Here is a 23,539-nt window from a genome sequence, read left to right on the forward strand (position 1 = left end):
CCTTCTGAGCCCTCCAGAAACAGGAGCAGCAGTGGAAATTGGCATTTTCCTGCAGGGCAATGATTTACAGAACTCAAATCCTGACAGTCCCAGGTCACCCTGCTTTGAGTGGTGGTGGAGAAGCTGTGGTAGGGCTCAAACCTGAAAGAAGAGGGTTGGGAAAGCACAGCCTGAAGGATACCAAGATTCCATAAGGATTCACTTAAGATATCTCACAGCCTTTGACATAAAGAGAGTTTTTAATGATCATATGTGTTGTGGTTAAATATCTATGTTTGCTTGATTGTTTCCTGCTTGAGGAAATTGGAGCTGATTCTGAATGCTGTGCACATTTATTGTATCCACATGTCTGCTGTTATGGTTGTAAAATAGTGCAAATCAAACCCAATATAGCTCATGGCATCACTTCCCCATGTAAATATTGCAGTGGGTGAGAATGCTGGGGTTTGCTTAACAAATAGTGAGTTGTGAAACACTTTTGGAAGATTTCTGTTAGAAAGGAGGAGGGAACTGAAATACAAACTTCAAGGATATTTTTAGCAGCTGGTAAAAGATTGTCATTTTTCTGCCAGCTTGTGTGCTCTTTTTTTTTTTTAATTCCCAATCAAAAACCACACTATGAAATGAAAGCTATTTTTTCTTTTTTTTTTTTTTCCCTGAGAGTTTAAAAATTAATTGCCTTTTGTACAGAAGGAGATCAAGCCAAACCTTCCTAAACTTACACAAGAAACATCATCCCTGGAATTCTAGATAAAATCAACTGTCAGGCAGATACTTGACCCAGATAGGTTGAAGAACCTCAGAAAATTAAGTCTTTTATTTCACCTAAGTTTTTTTGGGTCACATTTTGTCAGTGCACCTGAAACAAAAGCTGAGTTTAAGTGGCTTCAGTGGCTCCCACTTTCCTTTGGTGCTGAATTGCACCCCCACGCTCTCCTGCAGTTGTTCCGGTGAAAATCTCTGTGTGACCATGTAGAGAACCACACAGGGGAACTGATCTGCATTTAAATATAACTTTTTTTAAATAAATCAATTTATTTTTAACATATTAGTTCCTGTCTCAAGTTCAATCACAACTATATGTGTAGTCTTGGTGCCACTGAGGGGAGGGTGCAGGAATTTGGCATGGGAGAAGTTGCTGATGCTGGGATCTCTTCCCTTTCTGCTTGTAAACAGAAAAATAAAAATATGTTTTCCATCACATTAAAAATGATCCAGCTGTGTGCAGGAGATCCAAAACATCTGCCCCACATCCATCCTAGGCTGCTTCCAGGCCTGATGCTGTTGCCTTTGTTCATTAACAGCAGTGTGGTGATTGGGATGTTGGGTGGCACCAGGCTGGGAGGGATGATTGGCTGGAAGGCAGCAGTGCCAGGCACAGCAGCAATTCCACCAAGACAAGTGTGAAGTCCTGCATGTGGCACAGGATAACCCTGTGCAGCAGTCTGGGTTGGCAGCCAAGGAGAGGAAAAGCAGCTTTGCAGAAAATGTCTCCTGGTGAGTAAGGAGCTGAGGAGGAGCCTGTGTGCCCTCACAGCCAGGGAAGGCTGGCTGCCTGCCTTAGGAACAGCATTTGGAGCACAGGATCCACTTTGGGCATCTCCAAGCCAAGAAAGACTGTGACAAGCTTGAGCAGGAGCAGCTGAGGCCATCAAGATGATGTGTGTGAGGAGAGCCTGAGACAGCTTGGTTTAAAATCTTGGAGAAGAGAAGGGGGTGGGTGGATTATCCAGGGCCAGACCCTTCTCAGATGTGGGTTGAGAAAGGGTGAGAGGTAATGGATGAGTTACAGGAAGGGAGATTCTCACAGGGTGGAAGGAGGAGATTCTTCACAAAGTGGTCAGAAGGTGGAGGAAGGACCTGGGGAAGTTGTACTCTGTCTTATCTGCTGATATTTACAACTGGGCTGTACAAGCCACTGGAATCTTACTCTAAAATAGCTCTGAAGTCACTTTCGACCTAATTTATTCTCCAGTTCTTAAAGATGACTCCAGGTGACAGAGCAGTGATGCTGCCCTAGGTTAGGATGGCTTCTCACTCCCCTGTCTGATGGTGATGCTGCTTCAGATTAGGTCCAGCTGCTCCTCTCTCCCGACTGGATTTTCCTGGGTTCTTGCCTTGCTGACAGCAGGAATCCTGTCCCCAGAGGTGTCTGCCCTCCAGTTCACCTTTCCACCTAATTCTGCCAAATTGGGTCCTGCAGGTGGGGTCAGCTACAGAAAAGGCTCAGGAGGTTTTTGTGGAGGTGCCTTGAAGTGCCAGTGTCTGGGGGCTGTGGGGCTTGCAGGGAGTTTATTCCAGGTGCTGAGGAAGGTGTGCTCATGAACCACCCCTGCACTCCAGTGCAGCTTGGGAGGGCTCCTCAAAGATTCCTGAAATTTGCCAGGCAGGCGGAGAAACACGCAGGAGCTGCTTCAAAGCTCTGTAAATGGTAGGTGAGGCGCTGTTCTCCTCCTTTGAAGGATTCCTGTGCCTGTGGCTGGCTCCCCCTCACTGCTGGGGGTCACCTCTGTCACACAGCCCCAGAGACTGGGGCCACCACGTCCCTGCTTTGTGCTCCTGCCACCCTGAACGGGGCTGTGAGGAGGAGATGACAGATTTCTGATCCCCTCTTACCGCCAGACTGTAATGAAAAGAACAATATTGAGAAAAAGACACCTTGCAAAACTCTGCCTTTAGTTCTTGGGAATAAAGCTTGTTTCTACTTTGAGTTTTCCAGCAGCAGATGCAACCTTGTATGGCTTTTATTCACTCCTTTCTCATGGGTTTAGTTCTCCAGCTCCTGATTTCTAGGTGTTCAACTGTCTACATGAGAGAGCAGGAATAAAGGATGAAAAGGGGAAAAAATAATTAAAAAAAAAAGAACTATGAAAGAGAATAATAGCATTGGGAGTCTGGGAAACCCCACTGGGGGTTTAGTGAGAAGGTTAAAACACAGAACAAACAAGAAATAAGTGGTGTGAGAGAAGCAGACGCTGAGGAGGTACTTTGGTAACAGCTGAGTTTAAGCTGTAATGAGAAAAAATGACAAAAGCAGGGAGAAGAAATACAAGAGAAAAAACTGGTTTGTGTATTAAAGTAATTAATTAAGGAAGTAAATGGAGTCTTTAAAATGGAGCCTTTCCTTGCTGTTTCTGGGATGGCATGTGTGTTTTGTTCAGCTGTTGGACTAGGTTTAATGCTTTTTACTGTCAGCTTCTTCCTAGATCTTTGAAAATAAATTATCACATTAACATTTGGATACTTTTAGTACATTGCATTACTTTGATTTGTGCCATAGCCCTTTCCAAGGGGCTGACAGATGTCTGTAGTGCTTGATTTTTTGTGACTGGTGCAACTTGCTTTTCCCATTCTTTGGTTTGTGACAGGAGCTCGGTTTATAGGACTTCCAGAGCTCACACAGTGGCCACCCTGGGTGTGTTGGGAATATTTTACTGCTCCTGTTGTCTTGGTGTGAGGTTTATTCCTCTTCATGGATCTGCTAAAGCCTGCCTGGCCTGTGTGGCTGGGAATGAAGTGTGTTTTGAGTTCAGTTGGGATGTGCAACCTCTGTGAGAAGGTTCTTGCAGTCCTTGTATACCTATTAGATGGTGCTTCATGTGTAGTTAAAAACTTTACTGTTGTTTTCAGAATTGTATAGAAGCACTGTGGCCAAAATTGTCAAAAAATAAACTCTGTGTTTTATTTGACAATAAAAGCTAACAATAAAATATTCACCCAAGTCAACAAATTTAAGAAAGCTTTTCTAAAGCTTCTGTGTTTTGGAAAGCAGGAATAACTGCAAAATAATGATTTGCTAAAGAGACTAATGAGCTCAGTTTTCGAGCAGCATTAATCCCGTGTTTAGCTCGGGATTTCCTGCGTGTGCAGCCCTGCAGTCACTGGGCTGTCCCAGCAGGGTGAAAAACGAGCTCTGGAGGGCTGGGATGGAGCTCTGGGCCCGTGGCAGTGAATAATTGCAGAATAGAAGCTCATTGACTAAAGCCTGGTTTACATGGGGCTGAGGCTCTGTAGTAAACAGTTTGGATTACTGGGAAGTGACGGATGCTTTTGATTCATATAATTCTTTGGCTACATCTTGTTAAAAGGAGCTGCATTCTAGAGAAAGGAGAAGTGGTTTTGGACGCACTGGGGAGAGGAACTTGGTGCATTTTTTTGGGTTTTGGTGTGCTGAGAGTATTTTAGTACTTATGTGACTAAGTGGATATTTATTTTGCCATAATGTGTGTTTGATTAGATTACATCAGCTATAAATACTGGAAGCTCTGAAGCATCTATTTCGCTGTCTGTCTCTAATCTTGGCTTTTGAGGAACATTTAATGTCTTGTTGTGGTTACAATTAATCTGCGTGTGTTTTAGCAATTAGTGTTTATGTGCAGCCAATTCTGGCAACTGTCAATCAGCAGCTGTACAGGCTCTGAAAAGGAATGCACAAAGCACAAGGTGATTCCCTGCCTGCCTGGTTATTTGGGAATGCAGTTTTGTGGGCAGACACCCTTTTCTGGCCTGAGTTATGTGCTGTGATTCCCCATGCAGGCAGTGGGACAGTGATGTTATTGTGGCTTTGATGTGGTGAAGCTCTGTTACCTTACCAGTTTAATGGGCTAAAGTTTCATTTGCTTCCTTCACCACTTTTTGTAACAGCTTCTGGTTTTTACTGTCTTGTAGTTTTCCTTTATGTAGGCATGCTGGCTTGTTTTCAAAAAACCTTCATTATCATCTAGAAAAGTGGATATCCTGTGATCCCCTAACGGTGGGATGACAAAATACATAAAAATTCAAAGCATTTCAATTCTTCTGCTTGGCTAAGATTTAATAAAACTGATAATATGAAATTATACAAGCAAAACACAGATGGAGGAGGGAAAATGGCTTGTTTTAAACAGAGAGCATCTCTGGTAGTTCACATTTATGAACTTCCTATGGTGTTTGTAGCCCCCAGCCTTGGGCATTCCCTGCCTCTCCGGGGTGTGGGAGCACTCTGCCTATGATTGCTTTTTCCTTCTTGTTTGCTTTGAGGCTGTTTGTTTTTTAAAGGAACAACTTTAGCAGTAGGATGTACTGGCAGAACAGTGCAGCTTAGTAAAACCAATCTGAACATGTTGTGGAATCTGATATGCCCTGAGCTGGGACTGGGAAATTTGCTGGCTGCTCCTGGCTCTGCAGCCTGGGCACCTTGAGCCAGTCCCCACATCTTCCTCTGGCAGCCACCACCTGTGAAATGGAGATAAAAATAATGATCTTCCTTCAGCTGTTTTCCAGGTTACAGGAGGTGGGCACGGTACCAATGTCCTCATTAGCATTTTTTAATAAGGCTCTGCAGATTAATGCCTTGCCCTGGTTTGAAGTTGTGGAAACCAAGGGCTGGTTTGTCCCCATCTGCCTCCTCCCTTCTCCTGAGCTTCTATGCAGGAGTGAGTTTATTGCAGTGCTGTGTGTGGACAACTCCTGAATTCCTTGCCCTGAAGAGTGCAAAGTGAATTTATGGAAGCAGCAGGTATTAATTTTGTAAGTGTCCTACCACTGGTTTGAGCTCTAATAGTTCCCTCTTGCATTAAGTAGATTTAAATCTCTTTTAAACTAGGAGGCAATAAAATATTCAGGATCTGCAAAACAGCTTCTTTCTCCACCTGATAGCTCATTATCTGTGCCTTCTCTTTGGATATGGATGTTTTTCCTTCTCCCTGATAGGAGAAATTCACAAAGGCATAAGTTTGTTGGGAAGCTTCAGCTCCGTTTGCCAGGTGCTCAGCTGGGCTTTGAGTGTGTCAGCTGTGTTTGCTGCTGCAGATTGTGGAGTAGGTAATTGCAATTTGTTTTATGCACTTTTAAATGGGCTAACAGCCCTTTTTGTGTGTAATTTTTTGTTGTTTCATGTGAAGAATAGAGAGGAGTCTGAGAGTCATTTTCCTTTACACAAAAATACATAAATTATTTAAGCTGATAAGAGAGTCAAAGTTCAAACAATGGAGGCTCTTCAATTAGACCTCCCAAAAACACAAAAATAAACTGTGTTTATGCAGAAAGGAGTTTACTTTATCGTAGCTTTTTTTGTTTTGTTTGGGTTCAGTAATTGATGTATTTGTTACTAATATGTTATATTTTTATACAGTTTCTTTGTAGTTACATGTTGTAAAGTGGCTGATACATATTTTTTTTGAACTGTTACACTTCTGTATAAAACCCATCCTGTGATATATGATGGGAACCAATGGTTGCTGTGTATTTTTCAGAAAGTGACCCCAAGGGGTTTATACCCATCACCCCACTATTAGAGGCTGTTTATTACTGTGCTTCTCAAAACCCTCATCATGGGGTAGAAACAGAGAGTGAAAATTTGGGCTAAGTGGGGTGTAAACTTAGGGAGAAAACACAACTTAAAACTTTGAATGTAATTTCAGTACTGTCAAACTATCCTGAAATCTTAGTTTAATATTAATAAGTAGTCTTATCCAGATTGTGGGTAAAATACACATCCTCTGCCCTGTCTTCATAGTGTGTGGTGCAGAACTGAAGCCCAGGAGGTGAGGCAGGAGGGAAGGGGCTGGAAAAACAGAACCCCAGGCGTGGAGCAGGAAAAGGATTCAGTAATTGATATATTTGTTGCTAATGTGTTATATTTTTATGCAGTTTCTTTATAGTTACTTGTTGAAAAGTGCCTGATCAGTTTGGGTTTTCTTAACTGTAACATTTCTGTTTAACAGCCATCATGTGATATATGCTGAGAACCAATGGAAAAGGTGGATGAGGGCAGGAAAAGGGTTCAGTAATTGATATATTTTTACTGATGTGTTATATTTTTATACAGTTTCTTTATGGTTATATAGTTTGTTACATGTTGTAGTGTCTGATCAGTTTGGGTTTTTTTTAACTGTAGCATTTTTGTATAAAACCCATCCTGTGATATATGCTGGGAACCAAAGGGAAAATGGGATGAGGGCAGGAAAAGGGTTCAGTAATTGATATGTTACTAATGTGTTATATTTTTATGCAATTTCTTTATAGTTACATGTTGTAAAGTGGCTGATCAGTTTGGGTTTTTTTTTAACTGTAACATTTCTGTATAAAACCCATCCTGTGATATATGCTGGGAACCAAAGGGAAAGGGAGCTGAGGGCAGGAAAAGTGGGATGAGGGCAGGAGAAGGGGGGTGAGAGCAGGAAAAGGGGGCTGAGAGCAGGAAAAGTGGGATGAAGGCAGGAAAGTGGGATGCAGGCAGGAAAAGGGGCTGAGGGCAGGAAAAGGGGGATGAGGGCAGGAAAAGGGGGATGAGGGCAGGAAAAGGGGGCTGAGGGCAGGAAAAGGGGGATGCGGGCAGGAAAAGTGGGATGAGGGCAGGAGAAGGGGGGTGAGAGGAGGAAAAGGGGGATGAGGGCAGGAAAAGGGGGATGAGGGCAGGAAAAGGGGGATGTGGGCAGGAAAAGGGGGATGAGGGCAGGAAAAGGGGGATGCGGGCAGGAAAAGGGGGTGAGGGCAGCGCTCCCCGTGAGCAGCAAAGCCAGCAGCATCTCGCTGCGTTCCTGGCTGCGCTCCTGCCCCGGTCCCGCTCCCGCAGTCCCCCCGTGTCTCTGACCGCCTCTCCCCCGCTGCAGGCGCCGATGCGGCCGGGACGGAGCCCAGCAGCTCGGACAGCCGGGTGGAGCGGCCGGAGCCCTACGGCAGCGTGGAGGAGGCGCTGCTGGCGGGGGAGCCCAGCTACATCCCGCAGCCCCTGACTCCGGACAAGGAGGACGCGCTGCAGGCCGCCACTGTCGCCAACCTGCGCGCGGCTCTGATGAGCAAGAACAGCTTGCTGTCGCTGAAAGCCGACATGCTGAGCGAGGACAGCTCGCTGCTCTTCGAGTACCTCCCCAAAGGCACCCACTCGCTCTCCCGTAAGTTCTTCTATTTTTTTTTTTCTATATTTTAAATTTTTTTAGTGTTGCTTTAAGGGAAATCTTTAGCGAGAAGAAAATAGAAGTCACCGCCTCGTTTGTTGCTGCTGGTTTAAGTCCTGCTTAATCCCACTTTCCGTAAAATATGGAAACTTTAGTCTGATATTCATCCAACTTTGTTGTTAACTGCTGAAGTCATAGAAGAAAATATTCAGCCTGTAGTGCTTGCCCTCAGATTTCTGTTTTGCTCGTTTGCACAATGGTACTTACAAACGAAATATAAAGTATTTGAGTCGTTATGGGAAAGGTTTTGAATCCAAATTTGATTGATGTTGAACAGCTTGAAGGTTGCTCCTGTGTCTGTGGGAACAATTGGGATGTTGTTGACTGCATGATCTTTACTTCTTGCAGTTTAATTTTAGACCTGCAAGTAGTGAGCAGCTATTGATTTTGTTATACTTGCACCTGGAAATGAATGTTTTCCTACTGGTGATCTCTTGGAGACAGCTGATGGGAACCATTAAGTGTGGACAGCTGATTTTTCAGCATATTTTTGTGTTTTCTTCATTGCAGCCTGATTCTCTAGTGCATAAAGAAAGAAATTATTAGTGCTCTATTTTAGTAATGCTCTGAGAAGATACATCATTTGTGAAATAGAATAGAGCAAGCAACAGTTTTCTGAGTACTACATGTTAATTTCCAGAAGAAAAGGTTTATCTTTATCTATGCTGAGAAAACTGACCAAGTAAATAGAATGAAAGGTCACTTAGGGTACCTATTATTCTATTTTCTTTTCGTTTCCTCAATGGGAAAAGATAGATTACTTCAATGGTCATAGAATTAGAGAATGAATCACAGAATTGCAGAATGCTTTGGGTTATAAGGGACTTTGAAGATCATCTTTTTCCAGCCCCGTGCCATGGGCAGGGACACTTTCCACAAGACCAGGGTGCTCCCAGCCCCATCCAAGTGCCAAACTGACCCCTGGAGTTATGTGACAAAGGGAAATAATTGCATAATGCACTGTCAGACTTGGTGTCTCTTTTCACTTCTCATGTCTGAACAATGGGATTGTTTTTTTAAAAATCCAAAAACCTTGAAGTTTCTGTACCTTATTCTGTAGCTTAAATGTTTATGGGGAATGGCTGGTGCAGAGCTCTGGTTTCTTTCACAGTAACTCACTTCCCAAAGGATCTCCAGTTAAATCAGATTTAGAGGGTTCAGACTGAGCTCCAGGGTTGAAAATCCCTCAGTTGCAGTGGAGCAGCACAGATGTGGCTCAGTTCAGTGGCAGGGTGCCCTGAGCTGGCACAGGGAGGGGTGGGAGCCTGGGTCAGTGTGTGACCGTGGGTGATGGATGCACCACGGCTTCGGGTCTGTGGCTCCTGACAGGTGAAATCAGCAATTTCATCTTCTGTCTTGATAAATTGGAATAATGACGGGGCTGCCCTCTATCCATCATCCTTCTCCTTGTTGGAGGATTTTAGGTTATACTTAAGAACTGAAGCACCACTTGACATAAAGATAAATGTGTATGAAGCAGTCATAAATCCAGGTTAAAAATTAGAGATTGCCCAACCACCTGGGAAGCAGAGCTTGGGGATGGGCATGGTGCACGCAGGGGACAGCTAGGTTTAAAATAAAGCTTGATACATTTAGAAAAGGGGGTAGTTGATATCCCACTAAGGGATGCCATGGCCCAGAGGTCCTGTCCAGTCTGTGTTTAAGGTCCTTATTTTCCAGTCTTCTCGCTATTACTTGAATTTCATTCAGCTGAGCTTCAATTATCTTTATGGAAGCAAAGTGAAATGCCCAAGTCAAAAGGAACACTCCCTGCTTGGTCTGTAGCTCTCACAGCAGTCAGGGATGTGGCTGTGGCCTGGTAAGAGGATTTTTATAGAAGCCAGGAGTTAAGAGACATATTTTTCTTTCATCTTATTCAGATTCACAGGTATCAATTTATTTTAATCACTTGAAAAAGATCTTGTGATATAAGATTCCCTTTTAAGTGGTCATTACTGAATACAACAGAACATCAAGTTTGATGAGAATTTTCAGTGTGTAAAATGACAGTGAAGCAAGTGGTAGGAAGATTGTGGAGATGTAAAAGCACAGTCTAGGTTGGTGCTGGCTTTGTAGGTGTTTTTGACATTTTTCTTCAAAAACAATTTGAGGATGTTGAGTCATTTTAAGTCCTGTGTTATATTTAAAAAAAAAAAAAAAGGAGGAGTGAGTAGGTAGGAGCACAGTGAAAAAGCCTGAATTTAACAAGACAACCAAACCCAGCAGTTTTCATCTGTCTTGGTTTGAAAAGAAATGCACTAATTTCAGGGATTATAAATGATCAGTCTCTCTGACTGTAAAGAAGTGAAGTGTTTTTTAATCTTGGCTGCTATCACTGGATTATCTTCTCTTAGAAAGCACTGCAGTACATAACTGCCTGAAGGAGCAGTATTCAGGTTTTGTTTTGATTTTTTTTTTCCTGAAGGATAAAAGACTTAATGGAGGTGGGCAGATGCAAAGAGGGTGTTAAACATGTTTAAAATTTGGATGAGCCATTTCTTAAGGGGATATTATTCTCCAAGTTACTGCACACATTAAAAGTTTTCACTTGTTCTTCCACATAATTCTTCCTGTTTTAGAAATTAGAGGATATCCCAAGGTTTTCGTTTTACTACGTGTTCTTTTTAACTAATTCATTATCTGATCATATGAGATATGAACTTGACATTCTGCTGGTGGAAAATGAAGCCCAGAATGTGTGTGTGGGGGTGTTGTATCACTATGGTGAATTTCTGAAGCTAACCAGTTCAAACTCATTTAAAATCAGAAGGGAAAATTTAAATACCTTGCCATTTGGGTAGCACAGTTGCCAGATGCCCTTCAGCTGCAGGTTTCTGAGAGTTTGATGTTCATGATGTGTGATCAAGATTGACGTTGTTCATATGCTGCTCAGAAACCTGGAACACGCAGATTTTGCAGAAAAAAATGTGTGAGTTACTCATGGGTAACACTGAGGCTGTCTGGGGAGCTCGTGGTTACTGAACCTGCCCAGTTGTTGCTGGGGATGCCTTTCAGATAAGACACCATGAGAATTTCCCTGGTCTTGCCATGTTTTCCTGGTTTGTCTCCAAAAGCAGGTGGTTGTTGTGTGATTTCCACTCTGCTCTGCAGAGCTCCTGGGTTTAATATCGTGTCTTATTTCATTTATGAGCCTGAACTTTGGTAGCATTGTTCCACATGGTTACATCACACAGCCAGAAGTCTCAAAGGCTTCAGTCAAATGTTTTGAAATGGTTTTGCCAAGTATAATCAAGAGAAGGAGAATTTTAATTTTCATCAGAAAATTAGGTGGTTATCTTGCATCCTTGTTTTCTCATTTAAAAAAAAAAAAGAAATTTTTCAGATTGTTGTAAGGGGACAACTCCCTTAAAGGGTGACTTCCACATTTCAGAATAGCACATTTGAAGGCTTTTTTATATGTCTAAGTTTGGCTTTTCCTGTTTACCCTGTGGCATCTGAAACTGTTTATAGAAGCAATTCCTATGAAGCTTCCAGTCCAAGTGATTACGTGGTGCACAGAGCCCTTTTCTTTTGGGCAAACCAGCTAATAGGTTATTTTTAGTTAGTGGTTCATTGGAGCCAATAATTTATCCTTGCACTGAGTGTTAAGAAATACATTTTACTCAGTGGTCAACTTTCCCGGGAAGAAGTTAAAGGCATTCAGTTCGGTGTGGAATTTTCATACATGGTAAAAGAAGATTAAGGGGAGAATGGATGCAATTTAAAATGAGATATAATAACTTTGCCTTTCTCTTTTCCACAATATTTTACTGTCCAGCTGTCACAAGAATTCTGTATTCACACAAATATTGCTAAACCCTTGCTTCATTTCCTGTGTGCAGAGCTGACTGAAGGAAAGTGGTTTTGATTCCTGATGTAGAAGTCAAAATACTTTTGCTTAAATTTCATTTTATTACAAGTTTAGGAGGGAAAAAGGTTTCTTACACTACAAGTCAGAACTGACATAAATCTATGTTCTTGTGTACAAAGTGTGGGTCATTGATGTGGGTTTCTCTCTTCTTGTGTTACTTGCAGTTGTTGAAACCAAATAAATGCTGATTATTGTTTGAAAACTCACCTTTGTTGTGTTGTACATCTTTGTGTGTTTGTATACCTTGGATGATAGTTTATTGCTTCTGTGTGCTTTATTTCATTGCTTGTTCATTAGCCTTAGCTTTTGCTTTAATGCAGAGGTTTTTTTGGAACCTGTGAAACTCTGGGAAGGTGCTAATAAAGAATTCATCAAGCCAGGCCCCACTGGTTTATCTTTACTGTGTGCTAAAATAACATTAGTTCAAAGAATTGTAACCCAGAGATGCCCTTGGGGCAGTTTGAGTTGGTTTGGGATGTTCAGGGGTAAAGGAAAAAGATGCTGTGTCTTTGTAGGCAGGAATTCTGCTATGGACCTGTAGAGCTGGATTCCTGGTAATAGTTTCTAACAGGAAATACTGATAAATTCCTTTTTCCCCCTGAATTTTTTCCTATCTTGAATTTTTGGCATTTTGTTGTCCTACATTAAAATGACAACAGCAGCAGATGAGCAGCACCTGAAGGAAACCTTGGAGCATTGTTATCCCAGCTGAGCAGCATTAACTCAGCTGGGAAAGATATTGATCTGCCATCAAAGCAGAGGAAAGCAAATCAAACATCCAGCTTGTGGCACAGGAGCAGAATTTCCTTTGATAGCTGATAAAAAAGTAAGGTTTGGGATTGTTCACATTTTGAAACTTGGTGTGGTTTCACTCGAGTGCTTTGTTGTCACCCAGATCACAGTGCATTGTATTCGGACACAGTGTAAACTGTGACTTGTTGTTTGTAGCTGCATTAAAAAGTGGGGTTTTTATATCCCTGAAGGCTTCCATCAGACTCTTTTTTGCTGGAAATGAAAAAGCCTTTAGGGCATAGAGTGCTTTCAATATGAATTTGTTTATTTTATGCCATATTTGCTTCTGGTTTTGCCGCCTTGCATTTCGAAAAGAACAACCTGCTCAGTATGTCATTCCAATATTCAGTCAAGGCATGTGCTAAAGTTTGTACAATAATTTATAATGTACAGTGATATTGATGACACAGTCTTTATTTTTATTTAGCTTTGCCATTGATCCTCAGGGTAATTTCTGGAATATTGTTTTCCATTTGGCTGCTGCTACAGTGTAGGTGAGGGCAGACACAGCAAGTTTTCCTTTTGAATTATGGGAGATTTTTAGACTGTAATGACTGTCAGGTATAATCGAACAGTTTTGTACAAATATTTGAGCCTCCATCCTTGCTAAATAGAGAGTGATAGAAATCCTTTTTTCCATCTTTTGTAAAGCACTTTGAGATCAAGTACTGACAGCCCGATATTAAATAAACCACCACGGACAGATCTTGAGATCTGAACCTGTGACATAAACTTTCAAGAAAGTTAGTGGAATGAAGCTTGATATTTCCTCAAAGGTGGAAGTGTATGTGCTCAGAATGAGGCTTCTCCAAGAGAAATGTGGATATTTGTGCTGCACTGTGCTCCTTTCTCCCGACGGACTCTGTAGTGACCGAGCCCTGCGACGTCACTCCAGTACACACAGACATTTGGGTGGGGAGGCTGGTTTAAAAAAAAAAAACCAAACCAACCCATCAAGCAGAAAGACCAAAAGGCTGGCATCCCTGTCCTGCTGCATTCCCTGCCACTGACAGAAGATGAGCTGCGAGTGCTGGGGCGCTGCCTTTGCGAGGCCGTTTGTAAAGCCACCAGCTGGTGCTCGTTCTCGTGGGTGAGATTCGTTTCCTGTGTTCCCCAGGGCCTGGCACCAGCTCGAATCCCTCAAGGGGTGAAAGTGATGGCAAAGTGGAAGCACCATCTCCCCCGCTGCCTTCAGCACACCTTGCCTCTCAGAGCCCCACCAGGATCTGCTCTTCTGGTGAAATGTCACCAGAAACTGGGATAAAAGGAGAGGTGCCTTCCTCAACCCAGGTAAGATTGAGGGGGGGGAAATACAAAGAATTTGAAATGCAGAAGTGTCTGTTTGATCAAATCCTCCCCAGTTAGGAGTATTTTGAAGGATCTAATACCTTATACTTTAATCTGTGAGCTTTTTTTGAAAAAATACAGGTTGTTTTAAAACTAGAAGTCTGTTGAGGGTCAGGACTGGTGCTGCCCCAGTTTTAGTCTTTTTGTCTTACCTCAACAGAACTTCTGTTCAAAAACCTCTGGGATTTTTTAAAATTTGAATGACCTTTTTATTGTAAATCCCTTCATTTGCACAACATTGCACACTAGCATGTAATAATGCCATGAGACCTCAGCTCACTTCTGGTGTTGGGCATTTGGGTTTCTTGTAACTGTCTAAATTCAGACAGAACTGGGCTGGCTCTCTCTATTACAGAAGTTTTATCTAAAATCCATAGCTTTCTGCAGAATTTCTTGTTCTTAATATTTTTGAATGATACTCAATTAAACAAATGGGTGGAAAACAGATTTTGCTTTGCCATCCCCGTAGAGCAAAGTGAGCTGGTCTGCACAGACCTGCCGGGGCTGCAGCACGCCTCTGCCTCACACAGGGCTGCCATCTGCCACACGCTGGCATATCGCAAAGGATTTATAAGGAAAAGAAGATAAAATCAGCTTTTATTTAGAATTTGGATCAGCAGTGCCAGAGGGCATTGCAGAAGGGGAGCTATGCAGAAGATGTTTGTGTTCTACAGGCTCTTCTGTGTGGAAAGAAAAAGTACCTGTGTAGGGCTAAGGGAGAATTTTCCAGTTCTGTTGTATCAACTAAAAATATCCTGTCCAGCATTTCCCACTGGTCTGAGTGGGAGCTACGGGTGCTTAGTGAGACTGGAAATTGAGTAGTTATCCAAGACTTAAACAAGGATGTTGATTACTGTCTTCAAAACACCAAATGATAGGGTGTTTTGAGGCAAGATAAAAGCCCAGTTCACTGCTCTGGCAGTGAAAGCTTTGTACAGGCACTTTGAGTTGTCAGGTCAAACGACTGAGCCTCCCTTGGAGACGGGATGAAGGCAGTGATGGGAGTCAGAGCTCTGCCTATGGGACAGCTTCTTGTCAATGCCTGCCCTAACTTCTCTGTGCTTTTCCTTTCCAGGCTGCCTTTGACAGATGGCTGGCACTTTGGCAGTTTGATAACTCTGACTCAGGTAAGCAGAGAGAAAAATGCACCTTTAAACTGTTGTTATTTTATACCAGAAGAGGCTGATCCGTGCGTGTGTACCCGTGGTCCTGTTTCAGATTCCAGTTTCCCAAGATCTGAAGAGACAGATATCACCTCTGATGGGACCTTCCTGGACTCAGCCCTGGCCAAGAGGCTGACCTGTGGCTTCTGCAGGAGGGTGTTCCAGCGTGCTGAGGAGCTGCAGGAGCACATCCACGAGCACGCCTTCTCCACGCTGCTCAACTGCTCCCAGCCCGGCCGCTTCCAGTGCTCCAAGTGCCCCGCCAGCTTCACCCTGAAATCCAACATGGAGCGCCACGAGAAGACCATCCACTGCCACTGTAAGAAGATGCAGTGTCCTCACTGTGCCAAGCTGTTTCGGGACAAGACAGACTTGAAGCGGCACCTTCTGTCCGTGCACTCGAGCGAGCGCGCCTTGCTCTGTCTCTGCTGTGGGAAGGGCTTCGGCACCCAGAAGAGCCTCAGTGGCCACCTGAAAATGTGTTCCCTGGGCTCTGCCCACCTGGCTGGGCTGGAGCTTTTGGACAGTGTAGGGCCAAGCCAGGATCCTGAGGATGCATAGCTGCTGCTGCTGTTGTTGTTGTTGTATACAAGACGCTTCCTTGAACTAGGAAAATCAAATTGTGCCGTGGTTCTTGTGCTGCAAATAAATGTTCCACAGGTGTAATTTCATAGAGTGACTCCCCAAAGCTGATCAGTTGGTGCTGTGCTGGTTCCAGATGCTGTGTCATTGCAGCCTTGTGGCAATTTTTGTGCAAAGATAACTTTTTTGAGGTTCATAAAACGGGCACTTCGGCTGTTTTGTTGGAGTGCTCATTCTGTGTTCTGATACTGCCTTGAACTGCCTTATCAGTTGATCTCAAAGTGCTTTATAAAAGAAATGGGGATGTTTTCCTCCAATTCCTCTGGAAAATAACATCCCTCAGGTTGTTGAAAGTGCTAGCAATAGAATTAATAATAGAATTCAATTCTGAGTTCTGCTCTAGTGCTCTGTCCATTAGACCATTTGGGCATTCCAGGGGTTTTCACTGTGAACTTAGGAGCTGTGCAAGCACAGGGTTGCTGTTTGTAAAGTGGTTTTCTATATCTTTCAAAGGAGCAAAATATACTTCTTGTTCATATGTCCAGTAGGGTATGTTACTTGGGCTTGAAAGTTGTTGCAAGGCTTGCATCTTTTATTGATACTGTATTTCAGGACTTTCAGGGCTTTTTCTGAATAACATGGTGGAGTTTGGCTGTGGTTTGCAAGGATTCTGTACATTTTTGTGACTCTTTTGGTCTATACACTGTAATTAAGTTAGCCAGGCTGAGTGTAGTGGTGTTGAAACAGAGGAAGGAGGCTTTACATAAATTTAATTGTAACTTGGGGTGTGCACACAGAATCAGTAATGTCTGCTCCTGGTGGGTAGAAATCTGTAATTCCTGTTGCGTTCTATGAAATTCACTTATTTTTTTTTTTAAATTAAATACTTCTGTGTCTATTGCTATATATTTACATACAAAACCAGATTATGGTAACTGTGAAATGAAAGTAGCATAATTAAGAGCAGTGCTTCCCAGCTGCTCTGTGTGCAGCACAGCTTGTCAGCATGTGGGGTTTCTTTCCTCGGTGTGAGAGACAGCTGAGGAGAAAAAAACCCAACTTCCACAAATGTTCTCTGGAGTTCTTCAGGGAAGTTCTTTCTCATTATACTGTTGCATCTCAGGGAGACAAAATTGAGAAATAGTTGTGCACAATGTGGACTTAGTGAGGAGCTTCTTCTCCAGCCTTTTCCTGTGGAAAGGTGAATGAGAGTCCACCAGGACCTGCTGCCTTTGGGCTTGTGGAGGAGGAACAGGAGCTCTGCTCCACCTTCTCCCTTGGGCTTGTGGAGGAGGAACAGGAGCTCTGCTCCACCTGATCCTGCTGGGAGCTGGAGCTTCAGGGACACAGTTCCATGCCACACCAGGGCTGGGAAGCTGGAGTTTCCCTGCTTGGCTTAACTCTTACCCTTCACTTGATCACTCTGCACTCAGAACTGAGGATAAGTTCCCATGTAACCACTGTAGTACACTTTAATCATTTGGGTTTAGATGTTATGCTTTTTGCAAAGTCAGGTTCATTTTTTCCGCTCTCGTTCCCGTTGACATCTTTGGCATGGGAGATCTCGGCTGGCTGGGAGTGTTTGCAGCTTTTAGTGTCAGCTTCCCTTGTGACAGATGTCAGAGTAATTGCCTCATGATTTATTTTGCTCTTAAATAATCAGCTAGTGAGAAAGGAGAAAGCTGAGCCAGAAAACAAAGTTGTAACCTGATGAATCTTATCTGGAAATTTGGGAGCAGCAGGGAAGGATTTGTCTGACTTGGGAAAGGAAGATACCAACAAAAGCCATTTCAGCAAACTTAAAAAACTTTCATTACATAATAATAGTTAATGAGGTTTCATGTTTGCTGATTTTTCTTGTATTTTAGAATTTAATTCAACAGAGAATTCTTTTTCTGCTGTCTGTAATAGAGTTTTTAGTATTTTCCTTGGCCTGTGCATCAGAGTGCTTCCTGACTTCAGCAGTGGGAATTTCCAGTGCTTCCCTTCAGGATCAGGACTAGGTTTTTTAAACTGTTAGAACTGAAGGGTATAACAGGGCAGAGCTTTATTGGGTTTTTGTGGGACAGGTGCTAGAAGCGGGATTTTACTGTTAGGAAATGGCATGGGAAGTGATGGGAGGTGTGAGTCTGACAGTTAAATTGCACCTTCCTATTTATAACCTTATATATAAAGGGGATTTAGCGGACAAGAATTCTCCTGAAGTTTGGGAATTCTTTCATATAACCCAAAGAATGGAGTATTTCAGTGATTATTTATTAGATGACAGTTTACAGAGTTACTCCAGAGGAGCCCCATCAGGCATCACTAGTGCATTTCCTTTACTCTCAGGGATATAGGAGCCTGTGTCCTTTAACAGCCTCAGTGAAATAAGTTACTTGAGATGACAATACCAAAGATTTTTTCCCAAGCATTATTGTGTTGGGTTTAAAAACACACATTTCCATAAATATTTTAGTGGCATTAAGGACACAGATTTTTACTGTGTCACTGTTTCTGTTTCCTTCTCCATTTCTTGGTGCTGTGTCCAGGAGCTCTTTACCTGTGGTGCTGCTGTTCATCACCTTGATGATCATGTTAAAGATGATTTCTTAGGACCTTAATGCTGCTACACTTAATGCTGCTATAAAATATTATTATTTAGACAAAGGATGATTCTCATACCAAAGCTGGTATTTGTGCATTAAATAGATTTACTGTGGGGGCATATATTTTACAGGACTGTGGAAATGTTAACACTGCAATATGCAATTCTTTTTCTAACCATGCTGCTGTCTTTGAGGTGTTTCCTTCTGTAGATACCAGAACTAAATATGTGGCAAAATATTTGGTGCAAAAATAGTTTTCAATAAAGCTATAGCAGCAAACAGTGTTCTGTGAGTATTTTTAAATACAGAAGCTGAAAATGTTGGTTTTGAGTGCTTTAAGCCGAATGCAGGCGTGAGGGATCTTGGACAGAGTCAGGCATTGGCTGTTGGGAATCCGTGGATGTGTTGGAAGCAGGTGGCTGGGGAGGAGCCTGCTGGGGTGCAGCTCATGCTCCCAGCCTGGGGTGCTGCTTTTTCAGCTCTGCAGCAGCTCAGCCCTGAAGGGAAGGGAGAGGTGAGCAGGAAACAGGAACAGGCACTGAGGGAACAGCAGGATCAGCTACAACCCAGTGATGTAGGAATGGGGGATTCCTGGATTTCTCTCCTTTCTCTTCATGCTCCCAGGGTCTGGTTGCTGTCAGAATGTCCAGTCAGTGTTTCCCAGTGGCTCTGCAGTGTATGTGGTGTGGAGCAGGACTGGAGGAAGGAGGGTTTGTGTCCCCTCTTGCCTCTCCGTGCTCAGTTTACAGCTTGCTCACCTTGTCTACTCTCCATAGTGACAAGGTTGTTTCAAGTGTGTGCGTGGCCTGTCACCAAAATCAAGTGGTTACAAAATCGGACTGGAAATGAATTTATAATAAATAGCTTTGTGTGATAAAATTGCTGCCTGCTGTAGGAAAACGTGGGCTCCTTGCCTCTGAGTGCATAGATGAGGGAGTGTCAGACCCTAGGAGAAAATTTTAAAAAAATAAATTTCCTGTAATAAAAGACAAAGAATTTTCATATTCTAGTTGTTAAAAAAAATGTAAGAAAGTCTTCTCCATAGACTGTTTCCTTTACCAGGAGCCATTTACAAATACATAAATTACAGTGATTAACCAGACCTTGCTTTCTTTTTTTCCCCCTCCTTGCTATGTAAATATATTGCTTTGAGAAATAGCAATAATTAGGAGAAAAGTGGGTGAAAATTAACACACTAACAGGAAGCAATAGAATGAAGGAGAAACAGAAGAAATCATCTCCTAGTGGTCAGTCACTTCCAAACTTGTAGTGGGTAGGTGGTGCCCTCAGGGAGCAGCAAATACTCCGTTTTTTCACCTGCTGTATTTTGTGTGTGGCACCATCACTGGATAATGCAGAGAATGGTGATTGGTACTGTCCTGTTTCCTCTGAGCCATCCTCAGTTCTTCTCCTTCACCAAAGTGCTCCTGGGGTGTGTGATGATGTTCTGGCATCACCCCATGAATAACACTGGCACTGTTTGGGTGCCACCTTTGTGGACTTCTGTTCCTCTGCTTCTTCCATAAGTAATACTGTTAGCATTTTAGATCTTGATATTCAGGATAACCCTTCATAATAAATCAGAACTCTAGCAGGTTGGCAGCCCTCTTCATTTTCCCTTTAGCAAGCAATGTGTGTAACAGGCTGTTGCTAAATGTTTGTGTGTCAACTTGTTCAAAAGCTGCTTTGATGGAGGGACTCAATTTCTTAGTAGTATTTTCCTTGGCCTGTGCATTTAATAATATATGGGTTCTAATACAGTATAAGGATTAAAAATGTGCAGATGGTTAAGGGGTAAGAGTGTGATTTCACAGTGAACTCATTTAATAGTGAAATAGTCAACGAGAAGATTGTTTTGAGACGTTCTGAGATTAATCTGTGTGTTCTGCTTTCTCTCTTGCAGTCAACGAGTTCACAGTCATCAGGAAGAAGTTCAAGTGCCCATACTGCAGCTTTTCTGCCATGCACCAGTGCATCCTGAAGAGACACATGAGGTCCCACACGGGGGAGAGGCCCTATCCCTGCGAGATCTGTGGCAAGAAGTTCACCCGCCGCGAGCACATGAAGCGCCACACCTTGGTAAGGGCAGTGGCCATCAGCCCTTCAGGGCAAAGAGAGCAGGAGCTCACCCCTTTTAGTCTGGGTTTTGTTTGCCACTCAGGGCTCATCTGAAGGCTTCTCCTGTGTCTTTTCCCCCTGCCTTTCCAAGGCCTTGTGGCTGGCTGCCTGTTCATCCTCCTCTCGTTCTCCAAGCTCAGCTAGAAGCTTTCCAAGGTTTTGGGTGGATATTAGAAAAAATTCTTCACTAAAAGGGTTGTTCAGCCCTGGCACAGGCTGCCCAGGACATTAGGGGAGTCACCATCCCTGGAAGGGTTTAACAAACATGTAAATGTGGCTTCTGGGGACATGATTTAGTGGCGGACTTGGCAGTGCTGGGGGAACAATTGGACTTGATCTTAGAAGCCTTTCCCAATCTTAACAATTCTGTAATTCTATGACTTGGTGGAGAAAGCTTTAAAACACATTGCTCAGCAAGAACTTGAGGCAAAGCTACTCTGTTCTGGCCATGCTTAATTATCAAAAATGCTGTTAGACCTTGTTAAAGAGGCTGTGAGGCTGGTGCTGGTGTCTGGCTCTTCACAGCTTCTTCAGAAACAGAATTTTAAGCTGAACTTTGATTATTTTTCTTTTCAGGGTAGAAATGATTGGCCATCCTAAAGAGGTTCTCAAAGCTTGGTGTAGAGGTGGTGTTGTGGCAGAGCAGGTACTTTCTAGGCAGTAATTCCAGCAGCAGATCTGGCTCACCTCAGGTGATGCCCCAGGGCCCACACTGGGATCCCGGAGCCCTGTGTGACAATTTTCCATGGTGCCCCATCATCTCCTTCCCTCCTTTGCTGCTCCCATGTCTGTTTGGATGAGTGCCCAGCCCTCTGACTGGGCACTGCCTGCTCCCTGACATGTCCCTTCCTTCTTCCCTTGGGGTGCTGGAGTTTGGGAGCAGATCCCAGTGTGAGCTCAGATTTTGAGATCTGGTACTGGTTTGCAGCAGGGAACACCTTGTCATGCCAGCTGGTTGCCTCCAGCATTTTATTTCTGAGAACTTTCCCTTTTTACATTTTTTTTCATAAGTTTAGGATGTTGTCAGCATATTTCCCCTTCTCTACCTTGAAATGTTGGCATTTAATCAGTTAGACTATCATCTTTCTAATGGCACTGTCCAATACACAGGGCCAAATCCTGTTTCTGTGTTTAATACTAATTTGGCTGTAAAGAGAATGAGATTAATTTCTGTTCAGTTGCATCCAGGAATATGGCTCACTTTGAATCTGCTGATTGTACTGTCAGCACTGGAAAAGAGGGAGAGAGGTGATTTTGGATTTTTAGAGTTTTTTAGCAGAAATGCAGCCTGCTGTAGTGGAAGATGTTCCTGCCCATGGCAGGGGGTCAGAACTAGATCAACTTTAAGGCCCCTTCCAACCCAAACCATTCTGTGATAATTACAAATTGGTTTAGTACCCGTTTTATAATTTCTTTTTTATATGGCTCTTTTAGCCCTTATTCTGCACCCCTGACCACCTTCTGTTCTCCTATTCAGCTTTTGATGCCTGAAAATCATTCTTGTGCAAGTTGAAAGTGAGTGATTCCTATAGATCCTGCTGGATGACTCTGAGCAGCCCTGTCCAACTGCTTTAAAAAAAGAAATAAAATTTAATGCCTTTGCTTGATGCAGTAGAAGAATGTCCTGGGGACTGGCTCAGGGCAGGGGAACCTGCAGCCAGAGCATATCAGAGGCACTCACAGGCTTTGAACACGGCTGGGACTGGTGCAACACAGAGCCTGAGCCAGTGTCCTGCAGGAGTGAGGGCTGAGGGGCTGCAGTGGGTCAATTTGTCCTCTTCCCAAAGAGCTGCAGCTCAGCTGAGTATTCCAGAGTGCAGAGTCAGGTGCTGAGAGCTGCTGAGCCCCTGCTGAGGCAGGAGCAGGGAGCAGGCATCCAGGCAGCTGCTTTAAAATAAAAGGAAGGACTTTAATCAGCAAAATCTTTCCCACAGGCTTTTGTGAGCATGAAAGGAAGAAATGAGTTAAAAAGGGCTAGGGGCTGGTGATAGGTACCCGAGGCTCTGGTGGCTGCTGGGCTGCTGAGAACAACCCCAAACCACTGGCACTGGATCCTTGTGTGCTCCTACACCACTTCCTAAAGTCTCTCCTGAGGATCGGTGCATCGAGTGCCTGTGCTGTCCCCGTGTGGTGTTAATCTATAAAAGAATAAAGAAAAAATATAGAAAAGAAAAAGACATATTTATAATACATGCTGGGCAGCCCTGAAGCAGTCAGGCAGTTGGAGTAAGATTGTCATGGGTCCCTTCCTACTAAACTTTTCTACATATTGATAAAACCAATATGTATTTTACATGTAGATATATAAGTGAAAGTACCCAATGAGGCTCCTTGTGGTGAAGTTTGGAAATTCACTGCCCTGGTTTATTTGGCAGAGGAGCAGGTGGATGGCTTGACAAGCTCCTTGCCTTCCATGCAGGGCAAAAGGGACAAATCTGGCCAGGGACAGATCTCACCTTTAAACAGGTGTTTTGTGCTTCTCAAAGTATGCAATTTTGCTCATTGAATAGTGCAATTTGACTCTGGAAGTGAATTCTTTTATCCTGCAGAACATTTTCCCTTCTTCCTTTACTGGCCATGTATTCTGTGATAGCTTCATTTGTCCAGGATTCTTGCAGCATGACTTATGGAAGAGAAACGCTTTTGTCAAACCAAAGTAGTCAGAAATAATGTTTCAGAGCATTCAGATGCATTTTTGGGAGATACAGGAGAAATTCCAAGTGCTTCTGCTCTTTGGTTCTGGACAGCAGCGGGATCAGGAGGGAGACCACATAATCACCATGACATTAACACTGGTTTGATCAGGGTTGTTCTTCTCTGAACAGAACTGGTGCTTGTGGATTGTTTCTTTATTTCTTTTTAACATTTTCCTCTTGTACAAGTTGAAAGTGAGTGATGCCTATAGACCCTGCTGGATGACTCTGAGCAGCCCTGTCCAGCTGCTTTAAAAAAAAAGTAATAAAATGTAATGCCTTTGCTTGATGCAGTAGAAGAATGTAACAGGGACTGGCTCAGGGCAGGGGAGAGCATAGATGGTGGGTGTGACACAACTATTGCACCCCAGAAGAACAGAAGGAAAAAGGAAGAAAAAAAATTATGATAAAAGTTTGTCTCAGACTTATGAGTGTGATGATGAGCAGG

The 23,539-nt window shown here is 43.2% G+C and overlaps 1 protein-coding gene across 7 annotated transcripts in view; it reads left to right on the forward strand.

Annotated features, from left to right (window-relative positions):
* The window catches only part of ZBTB46 (zinc finger and BTB domain containing 46), a 48,401-nt gene that overhangs the window by 24,263 nt on the left and 599 nt on the right, over positions 1-23,539 (forward strand). For 6 of the 7 annotated variants that reach the window (XM_064729836.1, XM_064729831.1, XM_064729835.1 and 3 more), the window contains 5 exons: positions 7,593-7,874; positions 13,718-13,890; positions 15,023-15,074; positions 15,166-15,429; positions 20,184-20,359. In XM_064729836.1, the coding sequence (XP_064585906.1) occupies positions 7,593-7,874; positions 13,718-13,890; positions 15,023-15,074; positions 15,166-15,429; positions 20,184-20,359 (947 nt within the window). The remainder of the gene's footprint in view (positions 1-7,592; positions 7,875-13,717; positions 13,891-15,022; positions 15,075-15,165; positions 15,430-20,183; positions 20,360-23,539) is intronic. The other variant, XM_064729837.1, reaches the window with a different exon arrangement.

The sequence above is a fragment of the Zonotrichia leucophrys genome, chromosome 20 (assembly GCF_028769735.1).
Source record: "Zonotrichia leucophrys gambelii isolate GWCS_2022_RI chromosome 20, RI_Zleu_2.0, whole genome shotgun sequence".
Taxonomy (NCBI): domain Eukaryota; kingdom Metazoa; phylum Chordata; class Aves; order Passeriformes; family Passerellidae; genus Zonotrichia; species Zonotrichia leucophrys.